The sequence below is a fragment of the Diprion similis genome, chromosome 1 (genome assembly GCF_021155765.1).
Source record: "Diprion similis isolate iyDipSimi1 chromosome 1, iyDipSimi1.1, whole genome shotgun sequence".
Classification (NCBI taxonomy): domain Eukaryota; kingdom Metazoa; phylum Arthropoda; class Insecta; order Hymenoptera; family Diprionidae; genus Diprion; species Diprion similis.
This window is the reverse complement of record NC_060105.1, coordinates 4,267,216-4,286,937: the sequence shown is the minus strand read 5'-3', so window position 1 is coordinate 4,286,937 and position 19,722 is coordinate 4,267,216. Positions and strand designations below refer to the sequence as shown.

At 35.0% G+C, this 19,722-nt stretch overlaps 1 protein-coding gene across 12 annotated transcripts in view; it reads right to left on the bottom strand.

Annotated features, from left to right (window-relative positions):
• Nucleotides 1-11,325: 11,325 nt before the first annotated feature.
• The window catches only part of LOC124408835 (rap guanine nucleotide exchange factor 2-like), an 81,271-nt gene continuing 72,874 nt past the window's right edge, over nucleotides 11,326-19,722 (bottom strand). For 5 of the 12 annotated variants that reach the window (XM_046886118.1, XM_046886836.1, XM_046886294.1 and 2 more), the window contains 11 exons: nucleotides 19,465-19,687; nucleotides 19,059-19,363; nucleotides 18,788-18,972; nucleotides 18,499-18,710; nucleotides 18,183-18,414; nucleotides 17,708-18,004; nucleotides 17,265-17,582; nucleotides 15,852-15,968; nucleotides 14,022-14,129; nucleotides 12,855-13,028; nucleotides 11,326-11,432 (listed from right to left, as the gene is read on the bottom strand). In XM_046886118.1, the coding sequence (XP_046742074.1) occupies nucleotides 11,401-11,432; nucleotides 12,855-13,028; nucleotides 14,022-14,129; nucleotides 15,852-15,968; nucleotides 17,265-17,582; nucleotides 17,708-18,004; nucleotides 18,183-18,414; nucleotides 18,499-18,710; nucleotides 18,788-18,972; nucleotides 19,059-19,363; nucleotides 19,465-19,687 (2,203 nt within the window). In that variant the 3' untranslated portion in view covers nucleotides 11,326-11,400. The remainder of the gene's footprint in view (nucleotides 11,433-12,854; nucleotides 13,029-14,021; nucleotides 14,130-15,851; nucleotides 15,969-17,264; nucleotides 17,583-17,707; nucleotides 18,005-18,182; nucleotides 18,415-18,498; nucleotides 18,711-18,787; nucleotides 18,973-19,058; nucleotides 19,364-19,464; nucleotides 19,688-19,722) is intronic. The other 7 variants (XM_046886206.1, XM_046886451.1, XM_046886526.1 and 4 more) reach the window with 7 other exon arrangements.

Sequence of the window (19,722 nt, the reverse complement as noted above, 5' to 3'; positions counted from 1 at the left end):
GTTGGTGAATGGCCAAATCCTTGGAACGTGGCCCCGAAACTTATACTCGCATTTCGCTGTCGATTCATCGAAAGGAAATACCGCGAAACAGCACCAGGATCCGTAGTTGAGCCCAGGCTATAGTTATGAATAAACAATTTTGGTCACGAGGTTTCATTTTACCGTGACAATAATCATTCTTAATATCCCGGCGCACATGATGTTTCGCTATTATGCTGCAGGTGTTTGCACAGGTATGATATAATCCAAGGCATGACGGCAGTAATGAGCAGATCCAATTCCTCCAGAGGTATGTAATACACGTGTGTAGAGTGCATCAGACATTCATCAGCGTGTCTGTAAATAATTTTCGAATGCAAATGCAGTGTTACAACTGCAATAAATGCAGTACCAATTGTTGTACGTGGTGACGGAGTTAAATTTAGCAAGACTGCACTGCACGAGGGTAACTTCTTAAGTTCTTTGCAATTTGTTTCTGACATCTCCGGCTCTGAGCGTTAGTCTTATGCGTCACGTTCACGTCTGCCGGGTTTTTCTGGATGAGAATTTACCGTGGTAACCATAAACCATGTAACGCTTGGATAACGTACGCGAGTCACGACGCCCGACGTAAATACGCCACGATTCTACTTGTTGGACATACACACACGCACGTGACGTGTGCATCACACCTATACGCAGGTGAAAATTATGCACCCCTTGTTCCTCGTCGAATGCAGGCGAGACGGAGACCATCGAGATCTATGCAAGACACGCACGTCAAGAGCAAAGACCCCCGCATGCGGTACGAGCTTTAATGGATGGAACGACGTCAGTAATCGAGGGATCCTTATTCCTTGACGTAACGTCTCGACAATCCCGTTTCGTTTTTCGCACGACCCTGCACTGCCAGTCCACATTACTTTCAAAAGTCTGAATGACTCATGTTATGCGACGCAAAGATTGCAGAGCGTCTGATAAAAATAAAAAACAAGACACACACACACAATTACATATTGCTACGATACCAAGATTCGTGATAATTTTTTTCCTCTCATGAATATGCAGAATTCACTTTGCAGTCCAGTTTCGCTGGTGTAATCCAGTTTTCAAAGTATGCCAATTACTTGTGCGATGAAAATATTTTTACTACGAATGGTTTTCAATCTTTCACTGATATTTCATTATACCTTTGTCTTACTAAATTTTTTTCTATACAATTCTGCGGGCCGCAACTAATGCGGACAAAATAGTATCAGAATACAAAAAGGTTTTAAATGCAACGCAAATTTAGTAAAAAAAAAAAAAAAATAAAAAAATGATTCGTATAACCGTTGCGTTCCATAAAATTGGCACTTCTGTTAGTTGGCTTCTAATGGATGGAAAATACAATTTGTCATACCTAGAAATATTCCAGACAGTAATAATCTCAAAATACGTACGTCAACAGACCACGGCATCTGTACAGGGAATTTTCCAAAAGTGGATGCAACAGAAAAACCGGACGTATTTTGCCCAACACAACTTGCATCGTTTCCTTGCAGAATATATTGTAATTACATGTAAGCCTTTCTATTGCGGAGTGATGGGCACATAGAACCGATTAATTACATAACAATAATTATGCGTGTAGACTTGGGTGCTGTGTAATCTGAACAGCAAGCTTGAAAACCACTTGAAAGAGTTTCCTCACTAATATTTTTAGATACGATCGTCAAGACCAACCGGTGCCCCTTATCTCGTTATGAAATGAAGATGTGTGCCTACGTATTTCCTACGATTGAATGGTACTCAGGTTGTACATGTTGCAAGATTCAATCTATGCTGCAAAACGTAATAATTTTATCTCTCTATCAGCGAATAGAATCTACGAGGATAAAATTTTTTGCCACTCATCGAATCTCTTCCCAAAGTGCGAAATATCGTGCGGCCATAGAGCCGCAAATTTTGAAGATGGTAATATACATGGAATTTCGGTCAGTCAATTCTTGGCTCATGTAAGTGTGTAGAATGAGAAAAAAAATTTGCGGTGGTTCGTCATGTTTATGGTGGAATCGTAGGTATTCTCAGTATGCAATGGAAATTTATAGAAAGTTTGTACAATACTTGGAATGATTGTGAGGTGCGCAATTCCTTATGTTTTTTATTGATTGCAATCGGCGGATTTTTTCACTCTCCATAAGCAGCTGTTGGTATTGAAGTCTCTCTTCAGGCCTGTGGCAGAATAAAACAAAGGAAATTACTGAATGTTATAACATTTCTCAGTAGTATTCATCAGATTTGCGAATTAATTTTTTACCGCAGTAATAATTATGACGGTAATATTATTGTATTATTCGGATTTACAGAGGCAATCATAATTTTGCATATTTACTGCTAACAGTCAAACCAGTTATGTACTCTGTGATACATTTCATCTCACGTTTCCGCGAAATATCACTTGTAAACGTTCAATTATCAATTACCTGGAATTCCCCTGACGGAAAACAAGTTTTGCGCGTATGAGAAGCGCAATCAATTTTAAAAATACAACGAACAATAAGTCCTGGTGACGTATGGTATAAAAACATTTCGCAGGTAATCTCGCTGAATGTTTTTCTTCTATAATTTGTTTTTATTCTTTACGCCAGGGATTATATTTTCCAATCCGTTGAGTTGCGAAACGGACTAAGTGTAAGTGCAAACGAATGTGCATGGTAAATAACGCGAAACTCGCGACTGCGAATCGAGGGCTTTCCATTTATTGCTTTTGTTGGCACGGTGAGCGCCCTTCGGAACCGGTCTGGATTCCGTTTCTTATTTTTAAGGGATCCTGTTTCACCGGGAGCCGGGATCTCGCAAAGGGAATTTGCGGACCTTGACCGTCGGTACGAAAATTCCTTCTGGGTCCCCGGTTCGCAAACCTGAAACCTGCTTCTTGAGTACTCCTCGAGTCAAATCGCAAGGGGAATGTCGAAACTGAAAATAAACAAATAAAATGCTGCGCGGTACTAAGAAACAAGTTTCAAATGTAGAAAACGTTCAGGATTCACGCTCTTTCTATTCCCAGAATACAGATGCAGGTTACGGGCACTCTTTCACAACCATTCCTGATAGAATGACTAATCGAGTAACATAGTAAATGTACTGCAACCCGAATATAGTCTATATGCTGATCCGAAGCCACGAGTGAAAACGATGATATCATCCTATACATAGACATCTATTATACAGAATCGCACCGATCTTCTGATTTATTGTTAGATACCCGAATTTAAAACAGGTATCGATGGAGGTCGTTTACACGTCTTCTGAATCCAGGAATTATTTATTTTATTGCAATTCATTTGATGTCGATTTGAGTAATAAAGACGTATAATTTATCGCAATTTGTAATTTTCATTTTTCTGATCGTGACGAACTTACTTCTGCTACTGTCATCCTAAAATATGCGAGCTTTACTAGCGGGACGATTTTCTGACCGTGCTTTGTGCATTCGCAAATTTACAGGATCCTTTGTAAAAAGAATGGGATCTTCAGGCATCTTTCCACCTTCATTCTTTTATCTCGGGCAGGTCTTATCGCGGCGTTAGCGTCAGCAACGAATGGCTCCCTCACTCTGCACGTGCGAATCGCTTTCAATTCTAGACACGCGCGAGTTCAAGAATGCAGTGGAGATATGCAGGTACAATGTTGCGCTAATATGTAGATGCAAAAGATATGACAGGGGGTAATGTTACATATACATGCAATAAGGATTCATTGTCTTTCACGCGGTTAGTCATTTCGCGAATAACTAGACATCTTTCGCTTTCGCTGATGAGATGAAGTTTTACTCGCTATTGACATCCACCTGATATCAACAATGTTATTTTATTTTATTGCCGCTGCGTTAACACTGCGAGTTTTTACAATCCCCGACTTTTCAATTTATGGCCTTATACGTATATCGTGATATTCCGTCTACCTGCAACGACAGCAGAATTAACGTTACGCACTTTATGCAGCTATTCTTATATACGGATTTTTTTAACATCAACGTATGAATTTAAAAATATTCCATCCGGGTTTCGCAACGAATTAATTATTTTTATCGACTTCATTGTGCTGGCACACATTATATGTTAATTACTTTATATACGTTAGCGTAAGCTATTTGAGTGACCTCAAAAATGTACGAAGAATCGTTCAGCGATTCGTCATCGAAGAAAGGTACTTCCCCAATTAATTACAGTTACATATTCTATATATGTATGTACGCGCCGGGGAATTTTTGTATTGCAACTTTTGCACGAGCTCGCAATCACCCAGTTAAAAAGTTAATTACTTCCAACTACTTCGAACGCAACTCATACTGCAAATAATACACGCCATTTAATAACTAGTAAAAATTTTCCCGACACTTTTTTCAACCTCTCATTAAATCTAAGTGTCTCCTCAAATTGAAAATGTCTAATTACAACAACGTCTAATTTATTTCATAGCAAAGGTAATTTTTCGGAAGAAATTGATAATCTGATAAAGGACCAGCGACATATTTCGCAAAGAAATTTCTTCGTTTGTATGATGGTCGAATTTTTCTTCCCAAACATTAGAAATCTCAACAATTAAAATCAGACTAATGATCGACTCGAAATCGCAACGAAGGATGTTTTTTCAATTTGAAGATCAACTGCAGAGGTCAAAATTGAAAGAGGATAAGGGATGATCTATGTTCAAGGTTTCAAGGTAAAATTAATATTTCTCTCAAAAGTTATTTAATCCAAAGATGGTACCCAAGAGTTTGGTCTATTGACCATATTATATTCGAGTTCGTGTAACGGCTGTCGTTTCAAGAGCTCCGAGTTCAACTGATCTGACAATCAATGGCCGATCGATATCTCGTTTATAATCTGGCATGTGGGACGAGCGTTGTTTCGTATAGCGGGTATCTTGATGCCAGCTGCACGATATACCACCGTGAACAAAGCGGCCGATAACGGCGCGGATTTGTAGCACAACGAGAGCTCGTTGCGCGGATTATTATAAACTGGCAGTTCGCAAGTAGCGAAATCGAAACCCCCTAAATGCGTTAAGCTCTTCTCGTCGCCTCGTTGCTTCGGCACGTGCAACCTACAAGCAAGCAAGCCTTCTGGCAGTTATTTATATTGAAAAATGATTAGCCGCGGTGGAATTATATGTATAATATAGATTATAATAATTTGCAGACGGACGATTGTAGATCGATTGAACCGAATTCCTGATAAATCACCCGTCCTGCATCCATCCACTTTGAAACCGAGAGGAAAAGAATACTTGAGTTTGATATTTTGCACCAGACTTTTATAAAATATAATATACATACCTACCTATCGATATGAGATCGATAAATTTCGTTAAAAATACTGCATATACATAATCATCCGTTTCGTTATCGTCTTGCTAACCGATGCTGGGTTACGATAACGGCGCGCAAAGTTCGTCCGTTCGTCAACGCGCGATTAACGAGCGGCTAGCCTACGGCAAAAAGAGAAAAGAAATAGAAGAAAGAAAAAAAAAAAGAACCCAATCTACAGACGAGAAAAAATTAAGTTATTTTATACAAGTAATCCCGAGTAGCTGTATATATTTTATTTCAATTATTTTATCGAGTTAGTCGTTGAGGGATAAGCGTTTAATTTCCGTTATTAATTGTACCGTAATAATGTGGTGAATGTATATAGTTCTTACCCCACAGTGATTCACGATATTCTCATTCGAAAAATGTAATTCTTCGTCGTTATGTAATTCCCTGATTTTTTTTTTTTTTGTTTTTTATTTCCCGCTGTCGCTGAAAAATTGAATATACAATTTTGTTGAGTGCATGCCATGCAATATACGTAATGCTTGCGACAATTACTTCTTTCGTGGAATACTATATTTTATACATATATGTATATATATATATGTATATGTAATATGTATGTATTGTTTGGAATTTCACATAGGTACATTGACAGATACAACATCGTAGATTGGAACGTTAGGACTTGTTAGTGTCACATTATTAACCAAACGTTGACACGCGTATATATATGCAGGATGAATATATTGCTATATATACGCTATTACAGATCATTATCGGTATAGCTAGTATAATAGATACGTTTTCATACAACGTCGCTAATGTAGGCTAATTAGAATTTCTCTTTTTTTTGTCTCTCTCTTCTTTCTCGTTCTCTTTCTCTTTCTCTTTTCCATTTTTTGGTTGTCTTTCAATGTTAGTTAGTGTATCGATTTATAATTAATATATAGGTATATCATTTATGTATATAATATATGTATATATGTAAGTACATAAATATAGAAAACAACGGTATTATTTATACAAAATAGTAAAAATACATAGACGTATATATGCATTTCTTTAGGTGACTTGGTGTGAGTATAGGTATATGTATATGTATATATATATATATATATATATATTGTACATACGCACACATATATAGGTCCACATGTAGTATACAATGAATTAGTATACGTAGTGTATGTAAGTTATGTAATTATTGTAATAATATATATATATTATAGTTGTATATTATACGATAAATAGAACTTGTCAGAAGTCAAGTGTATACAATATGCTGAAAGTTACCGATTAAGGTGGGATTTAGATTAAATTGGCTCGTAGATGAATTTTTAAATAAGAAACACTTAAGAACCTTCAGATGACCGCTAATTTATAGTTAATTGCTTTTCGCCTCAACGCCACCCATATTTATATACGTTTGTATTTGGAATCGGACATCATATATCAAACAACAGGGTAGCTCAAAATAATTTTGCTCAAATCAAAATTCCCTCACTTTTCCTGTCAAAAAATTTGAATTCCCCCCATTTTTTTTAGAAAAAAATTAGATAATGTTGGTACATTTTGTGACAAAAAGCTCCAGAAATTGTGCAATTTCAATATACAAGTATGGATTCAGACACACATTGTATTGCTTCGTTTTGCACAAATAATCAGAAATTAAATCAATTTACGAAGCACAGTTGACGTTTCAAAATAATTGATAAAAACAACTTTTCCCGATAGACAAAAATCCCCGACTTTTCCCGATTTTTCTGGTCTGTCGCCACCCGGGGAAAAACTGTACGCCCAAGTGGCTAGCTTAGTCCAGCGATATATAAGTACGAGCGTAAACGTCCCCCCCCCCCCCCCCCGGGAGGGGGGGGCAACTTAGGATCGACTTAAAAAAAAAAAGAAAAATACAATAAGAAATGAGGATACATACAACGTACAAAATGAAAAAAAAAAAACAAATCGTCAAAGTATTATTGTACTATGACTTTGAAGTTTTATTAAACAAATTAAATACAAAAGTTTTTCTTGTCGCATGCTTATTATGTTATAAATAATTAAAATAACAGAGACAATTATATAAATTAAAGGAAAAAAAGGTGGAGAAAAAAAAAACAAAAATATATATATATATATGTATGTACCGTAGTATATGTATTCAAAGAATTATCATAAATACTATTTATTATTATTATTATTATTATTATTATTATACGGGCGAAGCTTTGAATATGCATATGGACGTGAAGATTTTTCTTTGAGACTTCTTGCACTGTTTGCTAACATTGTAAAGACTGTACGTTTTTTTTTTTTTTCTACCATCAGTACTATACGGTTAAACTTCAGTTCAATGAAACTAAGCTACCGGGTAGGTCAGACTTGCCCACATCAATCCTGTTGAATTTCGCAAAGATCTCCCCGGTGAGTCAAGATTAGTTTTATGCAAACAAGAATCATCTTATTTCCTGAGTCAAGTCAATTGTTCGAATAAATTATACATAAATCAATTTATCCAAAGATGAGCGACGAACGCGTTGAAAATAATACATAATAGTAATGACAATAAATAAAAATTTATGCAAACGATCGCACGGTTATTGAACTGATAGAATTATTACACACACATATACCGTAATAAATGCGTAATCGCGACTGAATATACATATATAGTCTCAATTTTTTTTTTTTTTTTTTTTTTTTTTTGGTGGTGGTGTTAAATGAAGAAAAATTATTTTCAAAGCCACTATACCTATAATAATCGTACGGATATTGTGTCGTGGTTTGATTTCTTGCCGTTATTTCGAATTTCAGCAAGTAATTTTTCTCTCTTTTAAAGGAGCATCAAGATATTTAAAAAGATAAGATATGTACAAGTGTTGTTGATGCTGCAATTTCTTCACTAAATAGTCGAAACAGTGTTTTTCACATTCAATTTAATATTGTGGTACTATTCATATATATCATCAGTTATCATTGCAGCGAAATAAGACTATGACAAGGTGACCAGGAAGTCAAATATAACGGTACATTCAAAATGCTGTGATAATTATTTTTCGTGCAAGAAACGAGACGGTAGAAAAATGAAAATAATGAAAATTAAGAAATCGAGTTCGTCTGAGTTATTTGAATTCATTAAAGTAATATATTTCTTGGAGTAAAAAAAATTTTTTTTTTTTTTTTTTTTTTTCTTGAGCGAATGACAGATAAAAGTGAAAACGAAAAACAATATACACATATGTATAAAATGTATTTTCAGTAAAATTCCGAGCTCATTATTATTCACTTTTGATTAATAAAATTGAAGGCGAGCTTGAGAAAGGCAGTTGACTATTCGGATAAACACAAGCCGACGATACTCGCATTAACGAACCTGTCTAGTGATATTGGAAAAATTTCAAGTATTTTTTTTCTCTCTTGTAACGTTCATTTGACTTCGTGGACACTGTGCGGTCATCTTCTTTCAAACAGTTTGGTTTCATCTTTCTGCATTGCACTATACTAAGCTCGTGGCAGAGAGATTGCGGAGAGATGTTAAGTCGGAAAATTTAGGCTCTTCTTTTACCAATTGACCACAACAGCCCATTAATAATACATATACATACAGGTATCATCGTTATTACAGCTACGTAATATATAATTATTATTATTATCATCGTCATAATTAAATAATAATAATATATATTAGTTTATAGAAAATTGCAGTTTAAAGTAATACATTACACTTTTTGTTGTTTCTTTATTATTTTCTGTAATCCACGCAAGAGACTGAGTCTTGCTTTGTTTACTTTTGCGTAAAGATTACCCATGACAAAACGGAATCAATGGACGCGAGAGAGAAATGCATACGCATACATACATACATACATTAATAGATAATACATAAATAACAGTAAATATGCTGCAATATTTTTTTTTTTTCTCTTCTTTCCTACGCAACGGACATTTGTTTCGTATGTATTTCTTCCTAAATATTTTATAACATGTAGAAAATATATGTTTACGCTCACTCTAGATTTACGGTTCATTTCTACATATAAAGATACCCGTACCGTCTTACTTCGGTGGATTACTACTGCACATGTGTGTATGCTGCATATAAACAATGTGATATAGAAATTGTTCGTTTTGTCACGCATAATCCATAACTCGAATTACAATATTATTTTAATAACATAGAGGTACGCACCGAAAAAGATTTGTTCACGTTATTATAATTAACAGTTTTAGATACGAATTTGAACTAATGATAAATCTAATTTATGTTCCCCCGGTCAATAGGAATCAATCGCTATTATTATTATTACTATTAATACACTAATACTATAATTATTATCATTATTATTGTACTATATTTACAGTAAACTGGACTTATTACAAAATTTAAAAGCTAACTTAAAATTATATAATACAGAAGCCGCGTTGTGTACAGCAGCGATCAGCAATAAACGATATTTAACATCTTTGGGCTCAACTTATTACACATATATTATATTTTATTATATTATATTATATAGTTTATCATTATTACTATTTTTAAATACAAAAATCAAATCAGTTTTCTACATGTATGCATAATATTCAATATCGATTTGAGATAAATTTTTTTTTCTTTGTCGATTATTCATTCCTTTTTCATTTCGTTTTCCTTACTGTCTTATTCATAGTCAATGCGTTGGTCATTCACAGTTTTCTTTCATCTACGTCTTTACTGTGTAGATCAGACGCTTTTGTTTCAGTTATCCATTCTCTTTGTAATAATAATAATAATAGTTTCTCAGTTATAACGTAAAATGTTATTGATGTTCCACGTTTTGCCTTTAGAGGAAAAAAATTTGTTTTCGAGCGTATATAAATAGTATACATATATTGTATTGTATATTCAAAATAGTCTTTCTTCTTTAAAAAATAATTTCAATGTCAGATTCAGATCTTTTCGTAAATCGAGATTTTATAAGGTATTTACCTATATCTTGATAGAAAATCATAAACAAAACAAAACAAGACAAGAATTAAAAGAAAGTTTAAAAAAAAAAATACTAAAAGTTCGTTAAAATATATATTCACGATCCACGCTATAACGCTCGATATTTCTATACTTTGAGAAAACAATTGATTATAATACATCGCAGAAAGTGAATGATTTATTAAAAATGAATGCGAATCGTTTATTTCTACTACTTTTTCAACTAAAAGATAAATTCTATCCAAGCTAACGCAAAAGTTACCTCGTTATAAAATGCAATATATTATTATTATTATTATTATTATTAATCGTTATTATTATTACTAATAATTCAATAATAATATTATTATTACTCTACAACGTGTTCTTGACATGAACTGTCTTTAGCCGACGGTGTAATATCTTCTAGTAAAATATTCGTAAACGTGAATATTTCATTGCAAAATTTTTCCAACAGCAAACAATGAAAATTAGTAAAAATTAAACGCATTTTCAATATTCAATATTCACTACATGCATAAAAGAAGACGGATCAAATTATATTTCACGTCCTTCAACATTCACTTTTTCAAAATATATATTTATATATATTTGCGTTATAACCGAATATTTATTCATATGTACTCTCGCAGTCTTGTGTAGAAACTTTTTAGCTAAAGATCTGAATAAATAACTGATCAATGTTATCCGCAAGATCGGTCAGACATCCAATACACATATAGTATATATTTGTGTATATTTACAATTATACATAATATATGTTTTGTTCGTCAAATCAGCTTCTTGGTTATTATTCCTTTTTCAATTAGTCGAATTTCTTACCCATCGACTGTTTTATACTTCGAAAGGAAGAACCTGTTATCTTTTGTTGGCATTTACTCTATTACATACTGTTAAAACGAAAATAAAAACAAAACAAAACAATTGGCAAAAAAAAAAAAAAAGAAAAAAAAAGAAATGAAAAATGTTCCAGCACTTGAAAGTTTCGGATCAATAAATTCATGGTAGAATTTAATTTACTATGGTTCTTGTTACTATTATTATTTTCTTTTCATTACATGTCGGTTCGTTTTTTTTTTCCTTGTCTTTCTTTTTCTTCCAACAAGAAATTACCTAACGTAAAAATAAAATCGGCTAGTTCTAATCTTACCGAAGATTACACCGCCGAAACTTGAGCATCCTCGTCATCTGTAACAATATAAATTTCTATTACATTATGACGTTCCATGTATCCATCTTTAATTCTTATTTTCGTAACAATCAAATGCTACATGTATACTGTATATATATAATTTTTTTAACACGGAAAAGTTTTCAGTGGTTTCTTTTTAATGCTGTATATTTATTTATTTATTTTTTTGTCTTTCAAGGATGCGCGTTAACTCTACTCACCCATCAAATACCGCAGCAACTAACATAATTTTTTATTGGCATTTGTAAAAATTCACAAAAACAAAAACAAAAAAAAAAACTCATGTATATAAATACCATACGTGCCAAAGTTTGTTCAAAGTAGTGAATTATTCGTAGATCAAAAAGTAAGGAAAAATAAAACACATATGTATAGTAAGAGAAAATGTTAATCTCGGAAGATCTCGTAAAATTTTTTCCCAATTTTTCTTCGGCTGGAATTTCAATGAAGACTTTAACTTGATGAACGAATAAACCTAGGAGTATCGAATCCTCGTTTTGCGAATGTGAAAAAAAAGCGATTCAACAAAGCTTTGTGATAAATATCGTAAAAGTCGAGAAGCAAAATAAAATGAAATAAATAAACGGGATTAAATTTAAAAATGTGCAATATAATGTATATATATAAAATACGGAGTTATTGTACAACAAAATGCAAGCAAGTAAGAATAAATGGTAGAGCTGAAACAAACAGGCACGGTGCTTCAAGATTAAATAATGTGCACAGCATAACACAGAAAGTACGTACGCATATCACATCAAGTGCAAAACACTCATTTTACAAGTTATTTACATCTAAAGATGAGTTCATGTATATTGCAATATATTATACATACATATGTGTGTGTTTGTATATTCATTTAATTATTTATCTATTTATTTATTAACGCAGCTTACTCGGAGTTTGTGAAAGTAATTAAATATACAAGTGGCACATTGCATCGTGAGGAAAAAAGAACTAACAATCAGAGAATATTGACAAAAAAAAAAACAAGTTAAGAAAAAAAAAATCTATTTGTTCGACGTATGGAAATATATTTCAAATTGTGCCAACAGAGCAATAACATGTCTCCTCTACAAATACTTTTAAAGTACATGAATATCAAAGTAAATTTTAGATAAATCATAGTTCGATGTGCAGGAAATACAATGATGTTATTGCTCTGTTCGATGGCATCGAATCGGTCACAAAAGAATAACGATAAATTATGGGAAAAATGGAAAAACGTATTTGTACTTAAGGGTCATAAGATTGCATCTCGGTTATTGAATGGAAAGAGGTAAAAAGAAATCATGTTCGTACACCAACGCGTTACTTAACTGATACAGACATCCATACATTGGTGAAACAGCCAATAACCTGAGGTGAAAGTCTTCACGACCTTTATTTAAAAATACGTGTTTGTAGAATTTAAGTACCATCATCGTGGTCGGTGTGATACGTGACCCCCTCGTGGCTATGGGCTCTGCCCAATCTGTGGAGCCTAGCCATCTGCGCTGCTACTTTATAGGCAGGTGGTTGGCGGGTTGGGCCACCTCGCATCATCATTCCTCCAGGAGGCAAGCCAACACCAACTCCTATACCTGTAAGCCCTATTTATCCAGTACACCATACTCGCGAAATTTCAGAAATGATAAAATAACAAATTATAAAATAGTAAAAAGAAACAAGAGTTGAAATTTTATTCCATTTGATCATTCTTTTACATTAACATCGTAACAGTTATTGTTACATCAATTGGTTTCGAAGATTCTATCTCCGACTCAGATCTCACAATGGTTAAGTGCAAATTGATTTTACAAAATAATATTTCAACATTCCTGGGTATGAAACAATTTATATAACAAAATTACGAATTGAGGTATCGTCAGAAAGTATTTCTCAAGATTATTTATACCTCAATGTCTCGTAGACGAAAAACCAAAAGTTGATTAAGAGAACCGCGAATCCTGGACTGTGTAAAAACTGAAACACCTCAGAGATTGTACTGAAAAGCTGACTTCAATGTCACGTGCTAGCTAATATAAGTTGATATAGAATCGCTAGCAATTGAAAGATTTCTTAAACTTTTTACACCGTCCAAGGACATACAGCTAAAGTGTGTTCCAAGTGAGAATACGCATAAATTACTCTATGACACTGAAATCATTGATATACCAAATCACATTATCCACAAGCAATTAAAGATTAAATAATACATCTGTGACACATAAGCAGACGTGACAGCTGACACCTATTAACGTTACACTGCGAGAATAAAAGAAATGATACACTACTGAATACGCAAATAACTTTGCACAGGTACATTAAAGGAAGTATGTCTAATCTAGCGTCAAGTAACACAGAAATGGTTATATTACCCCATACCGATACACATACACACACACACAAAATACGCACACGTTAGTATTAATACAGGTGTTAAATAAAAAAAATTATTTAAATATAGTGTTAAGTAAGCAAAGCATAACGTTGGCAGCGACAGTAGTAACTGTATTTTAGAAAAGCTCAACACATCATCCCAAATTGCAGTACACTTCTGCCGTACGAGATGCTACACATTGTACTGCGGTAAGAAAACTCACCTTGAGGAGGTTGGGGGTGGTGATAGTAGTGGTTGTAGGTGGCAGGAAGTGGAGGCAGCACAGCGACTGCGTGTGGGAACGGAGGTAGTCCCCCCCTCATTACAGACCCTGCACCATACACCACACATACAACATTACAAGGCAAAGAAACCAACCAATCCACCCACTGACAACACCTACGATTTCTTTTTTCTTTCTTACTTTTCTTTTTTAAACTTCTACTTTTACAGGTGTACGACTACTTGCAACACAGACTAACAATGACGAAATCGATCGTTAACACAAGTACGTTATTATAATTTTGCGTGTTCTACTCTCCTATACATGTAAAATAGTTCAACACAATTGTCCTACAAGTACATAAAGTTTGACTTTATGACGATAAAGACGAATTACTACCGCAAAATGGTTAAAATATGGTTTCAATCACTGCGTACATAGAGACATGTACAAACACACGGCTTTGTATATCATTTCAATTGACTCAATCATCACTGTATACATTACGGTACTAAAAGATTACAGGTTTAATAAATCTAATACTCTATAGCGGAATGGATATATCATACTTGTATCACTCACTTCAATAGTAATCACTCTATACGCATGTAGATAACAGAAATATATTTTTTATGCGTAAAAGCAAATAGGTATTAGAATATATGGATATAAAGCTATCCATTGCACATTTTTACAAGATTTATTTGATTACTATTTCAGTCATATATTTTGTGTATCTGCTTTTTATTTGCTGTAACGAGAACCAAGCTCTGTACAGACAGCGATGCGCAACAGATTTATGCAAGGTGTGATAATAACTTGATCACTATATACAGGTACAGATGAAATGAAATAAAAACTATAGCTACAACTGAAAAGTATTCTTCAAGAAGCTTGTAAGTGATTGTATTTTGCATAAGAAAATGAAACAAGCAATAACCAATAGATTTTGGACAAATTACCGCAGGGCAATAATACATTGTAGTTTTTGTTCTTTCTTGTTTTTCAAACGCGTCACATACTTAAATAATTATATTCATAACGTTCTGGGAGAAGCGGAGGGACATGCGACATTCTTAATAAATGTATCGAAAGACAACCAGACCGATGCGGCATCGGTGACTACCCTTTAGCGCCTATTGACTGTTTTTATATACTACCACTTAGCGAAATTGCTTTTATAATCTCTGACATGGTCAATGTTTTACCCAATATAGATATGGATCCACTGTCAAAGCTAGAATACGAGCAAGCTCAGCCAGCTTCAAGTTAGATATTTGCACAAAAATAGTATGTACGATTTAGTTTCTTTTCCACCATGTTTTTCATTTCCTTTATAAGGTTCTTGCGCTGACAAAAATTGCAACGCCATAGAACATCTAGAAAGGATCTTATATCATCAAATACTATCTTTGTCGTCGATAATATTCACTATTGAAAATATATTTGATACATCTTTGGTACGACTATAACGCTCGATAAAGTAAACATAAACTGAATCAAATTTCGATGGATTTTTTGAACCTTTTAGGAATCTTTTCAATATTGTATAACATTGTTTGTGTAAATTGCCTTTCATTTTCTGTTTTGGAAAAAGAATTTATTCACAGTCGAATTTTTGGGTGAATTTAAAAAAAAAAACAATGCTTCCATTATTTACACGGTTTACGAATAAAGCGCTATTGCGATGAATAGTTTCATCAACACGTACTACAAGACTAAAAACGAGAATTCACCGACACATTCTACTGGATACCAGGGGAAAAAAAAAACAAAAGCTATGCTTGCCTAAGATGATGATGAGATTACCTCCTAAGATATACGACATACCTTGCATAGCTGAGTGTCGTCTCTGCGAAGGAGGCGGGCTGCCACCGGCTTCAACACTGCTGCCACTGTGACTGTCCAATTGAGTACTGTGACCACTGTCACTGCTTGTCACAGAACCTGTCGATTCCCCAACACATGTCTATCACTACCGTTTCTAGCGGGAAATCTAGATTCTCTATATACCTACTTTGTGGCTCAGTAAATTTAAATATCGGTACATTCAGAATAAGCCAAGATTCAACAACGGTTCATACCTCGAGCTCTATGTATCTCTTTGACTTTTTTTGGTGACAATCTTATATATGCAGATCACATTATTTCTTTAAGCAAAGTTAAGACTTTAATGATAACAAGCTATGTCGCCAAGATGCATGTGATAGATTTATTGCAAAAGCTGCTTTGCTTTTCAAATTATCTGATGCAAGAGTGCTAATTTTTTTGTTTTCATAATTATTAACTAAGATTATAACGCAACGTACATATTGCGAGCAGTGAATGGCTAGATAGATAAATCAGAACATAAAATTCTATACTTCTAAAGCTTTGTTTGCATGCTGATAGTTACCAGATTGTCTAATTCAACCACCAACGCGATCAGAAATATTATCAACTAGACTGCAATGAAAGAGTGAGGTATGATGATAATTAGATGCTTCTGATAGTTAATTAAAATATACCGCATAAGATAAAGTTGAAAACATATTTTTGATGGATATTGATCGACATTTTGACCAGTTTAACGTGAATTTGCTTCACTTTATCACCTTGGGGTCAAGATAAATAATAAAATGACAGTTGCAATCATAACTCATCAATTGATGAATGTCAACCATTCACATTATTTATAAAATTTAATTCCAATTAAGATTATCAGATGTAAAAGATAACATTTGTAAACGTTGCCAATTACTTTGAAAATACACATCACTTTTGTTTCTGAAGACGTTTCCGTCTGCCCGATTAAAATGAAAACGAGATTTCGTAAAATTTGATGTATGATAATTTGTTGCACGCTTTATGGTATCTGAACAATTGGCATGATATACTATGGTGCAATGAGTGTCAGATGTGTGACTTGAGATGATAAGATGGTCGAAAGCCCCTCTGTTACGAATTTAATTCCGTAGTGTCAAAGTAAGCAAAAACATATTCAAAACACCAGCCGTAAGAAGTCGAATAATATTTGTCAAGTGCATAATACCACAAAAAATTATTTACCTATACCTCGTATTAAATTGACTCTTAAATAATCCACTGCCTTGTACAACTGACCACCAATTTCTTTCAAGATGATTAAACATTATTATCATTATTAACAAAACGAAAAACTTGCTCTAAGAGCAGGTAAGCACACAAGAATTAAAATTAAAAACTAGATAGAAATAAGGAATGAAAAAACAAAAAATAACTCACCACTCGTTAGTGTTTTTCTCAGCGGTTGCAGGTTACTCAGACTAGTAACACTGCTGCTTTCTGCACTCAGATCAACAGGAGGCGGCAGTCCAGAAGGTGTATCGCTATGCGATCTCTCGTGCATCGGAACCCTCGTCGCTGATCCGACTCTTCTCGGTGCTCCGGGACTGGGTTCTAAGCCACCTGCATGCAGAGCTAGGCCAGGTATAGGAAGTGGAGGTGGGCAGTGTTTTGGTTGGTGCGGTCTCGTCTTATGTGGGTCCGACAAAGCAAGTATTTTTCTCTGTGCTTGCGGCGATGCTGCCCCAAATTTGGTGCCTGCGAGTAATTGTAAAATGAGATAGTTTCGAGGAATTAATGACCTCCCAATTTACAGTTTATACAATTTTCTTTTTCTTTTCTCTATTTGTACGATCGCACGCGAACCGTAAAGAATAGCTCACCTTGTATGCTTTTCCGACCTTCGCTTGTACTACTTGCGCTGCTCGTTGTCGAGAGCGTGGGTGACGGGTGTCTCATAGCTCTTTTGGCCAACGGCACGGCTGCAGCAATCGCCACCGCACCTGCGTGGGGTTCGCACTCGGCGGAAAGCGCGTGTAAACGCTCTTCATCTGTAATCACTTCCATGTTGGCTAGGTAAGCTTTTACTCTGCGAACCATCTGAGCCTCTTCGAACATTTTTTTGGGATTCGGGGCTGCCGTTGACTTCTTCCGTCTCTTCACGGTTGCCGTTTGTCCCCCTATATGAGTTATGGGTATTTCAATTCATGAAATTCGAAACATTGCCGAAGTCTTACATGAATGAGATGGTTCTTGCTAATTATAGGGTAAAGTGAAGCTGATTTGCTCTGAAATGGTCCCCCTAAGGGATGTCGAACTGCTGTAATGTGGCATAGATCTTGAGGGAAACGAACGTACCTTGATTCGCGGAGTTCATTTGATTCATCGATACCATTGCTGAACTCAATGCTTGTCCTCCGATGTCTGTCATGGTTTGTAAATCGTACTGCGAGGAGCACATTTTCGTTAGTGCTCGTACCTCCTTGGCAATCATTCTGAGCTTTTCAAAATTGATTAGCCCTTCAACCCTGGAGTCATTACCCAGATGAATAAAAGTCAAGTCTTTCTTAACAACCGGGTAAAAAGGAATCTGGAAGAAAAAGAAATGAGTATTGCAAAAATTTCACGATATTCAAACAGAGAACGTTCCAGACTGATATCTATCAATTCTTACGATAGGCGGTTGAGTTTGTTCCGATGCTATCAGCTGCCTGTACTGGCTCATGTTTCGACTCGGATCCATGAGCTTTTCCAGATCATTGAATAACCTTTGATATTTAGTAGGCAGTTTCTCCCACGTTGCTCGAAGACGACCAACAGCCGCATGACCCAATCCAGAAACGATTGCGAACATTGAGTTGAAATTTTTGCATTCTTTACATTGCCCTGTAGAATACGTAACTCGTGTTTATTTTCATGGATGTTGTTTCGCGCGGTTATCGTTCGATAAAAACCAAACTTACGAGCAATTTTGATAAATTGTTTAATGATTTTGCTTCGTCTGACAAGATTGTGCTCCGAACAAATTTCTGTCACAACCCAGAACATTTCTCTATTGACGAGCTCGGCAAAGTCCGTGAGCATTGGCGTGCCATACCTACTCCTCAGCTCAAATAAATCATCGACATATTCGGTCGACTCGATTTTCCTGATAAGACAAAACTTTTGCATATCACTCGGAAAATTATAATGAAACCATGCTCGATTGAGAAAAGTGATGTTTAATTAGTCTACCTAAATATGCTGAAATCTTGCAGCGTCAACTGAATCGCAACTTCAACAGCATTTAGATGAAGAAAGTGAACTTGCGATTCGCGGATAAGTTCGGGCGCCTGATCATCGGCAACGAGAATCTCGGATACACCCTTTGTTTTTAGGTAGTAACGAGAACTAAGACCTATAGTTTCTGCTAGATTTTGCAGATTATCAGGCAACTGACGATTCCTTATCATACTGCCTTCCCTGACGCTCACCTCTGTCAGTGAAAAATTCGAACTGCTATCCGTTATACCAAATTCTCGCAGAGCCAGCATTACAACCTATGAGAGAATTTTTTTTTTGTATTCATTTTACTGGAATGTGGTGCAACAATAATAGGTAATTTTCAATCATATGGCTCAATTTGTAAACCAATCCTTACCTCATGGGCTGTCGTCTCTTTGTTTACTAATAAATATTTACAAGTCTGGTCAGCTTTGTAAACCTTGAGAACGTGTTCAGGATAATCTGGTGCACGATCTTCGTAATACATCGCAGTGAGGTCTGGGTTGCTTCTGGAATGATAGAGGTTCGAAGTTTGGGTGAGTCCCGTACCTGGTGGGGTATGGGGGGGCCCTAGTGGGTCATCAACGTGTACGCCATCGCTGAAAAAATCGAGGTAGCTCATTACTTGCGAACT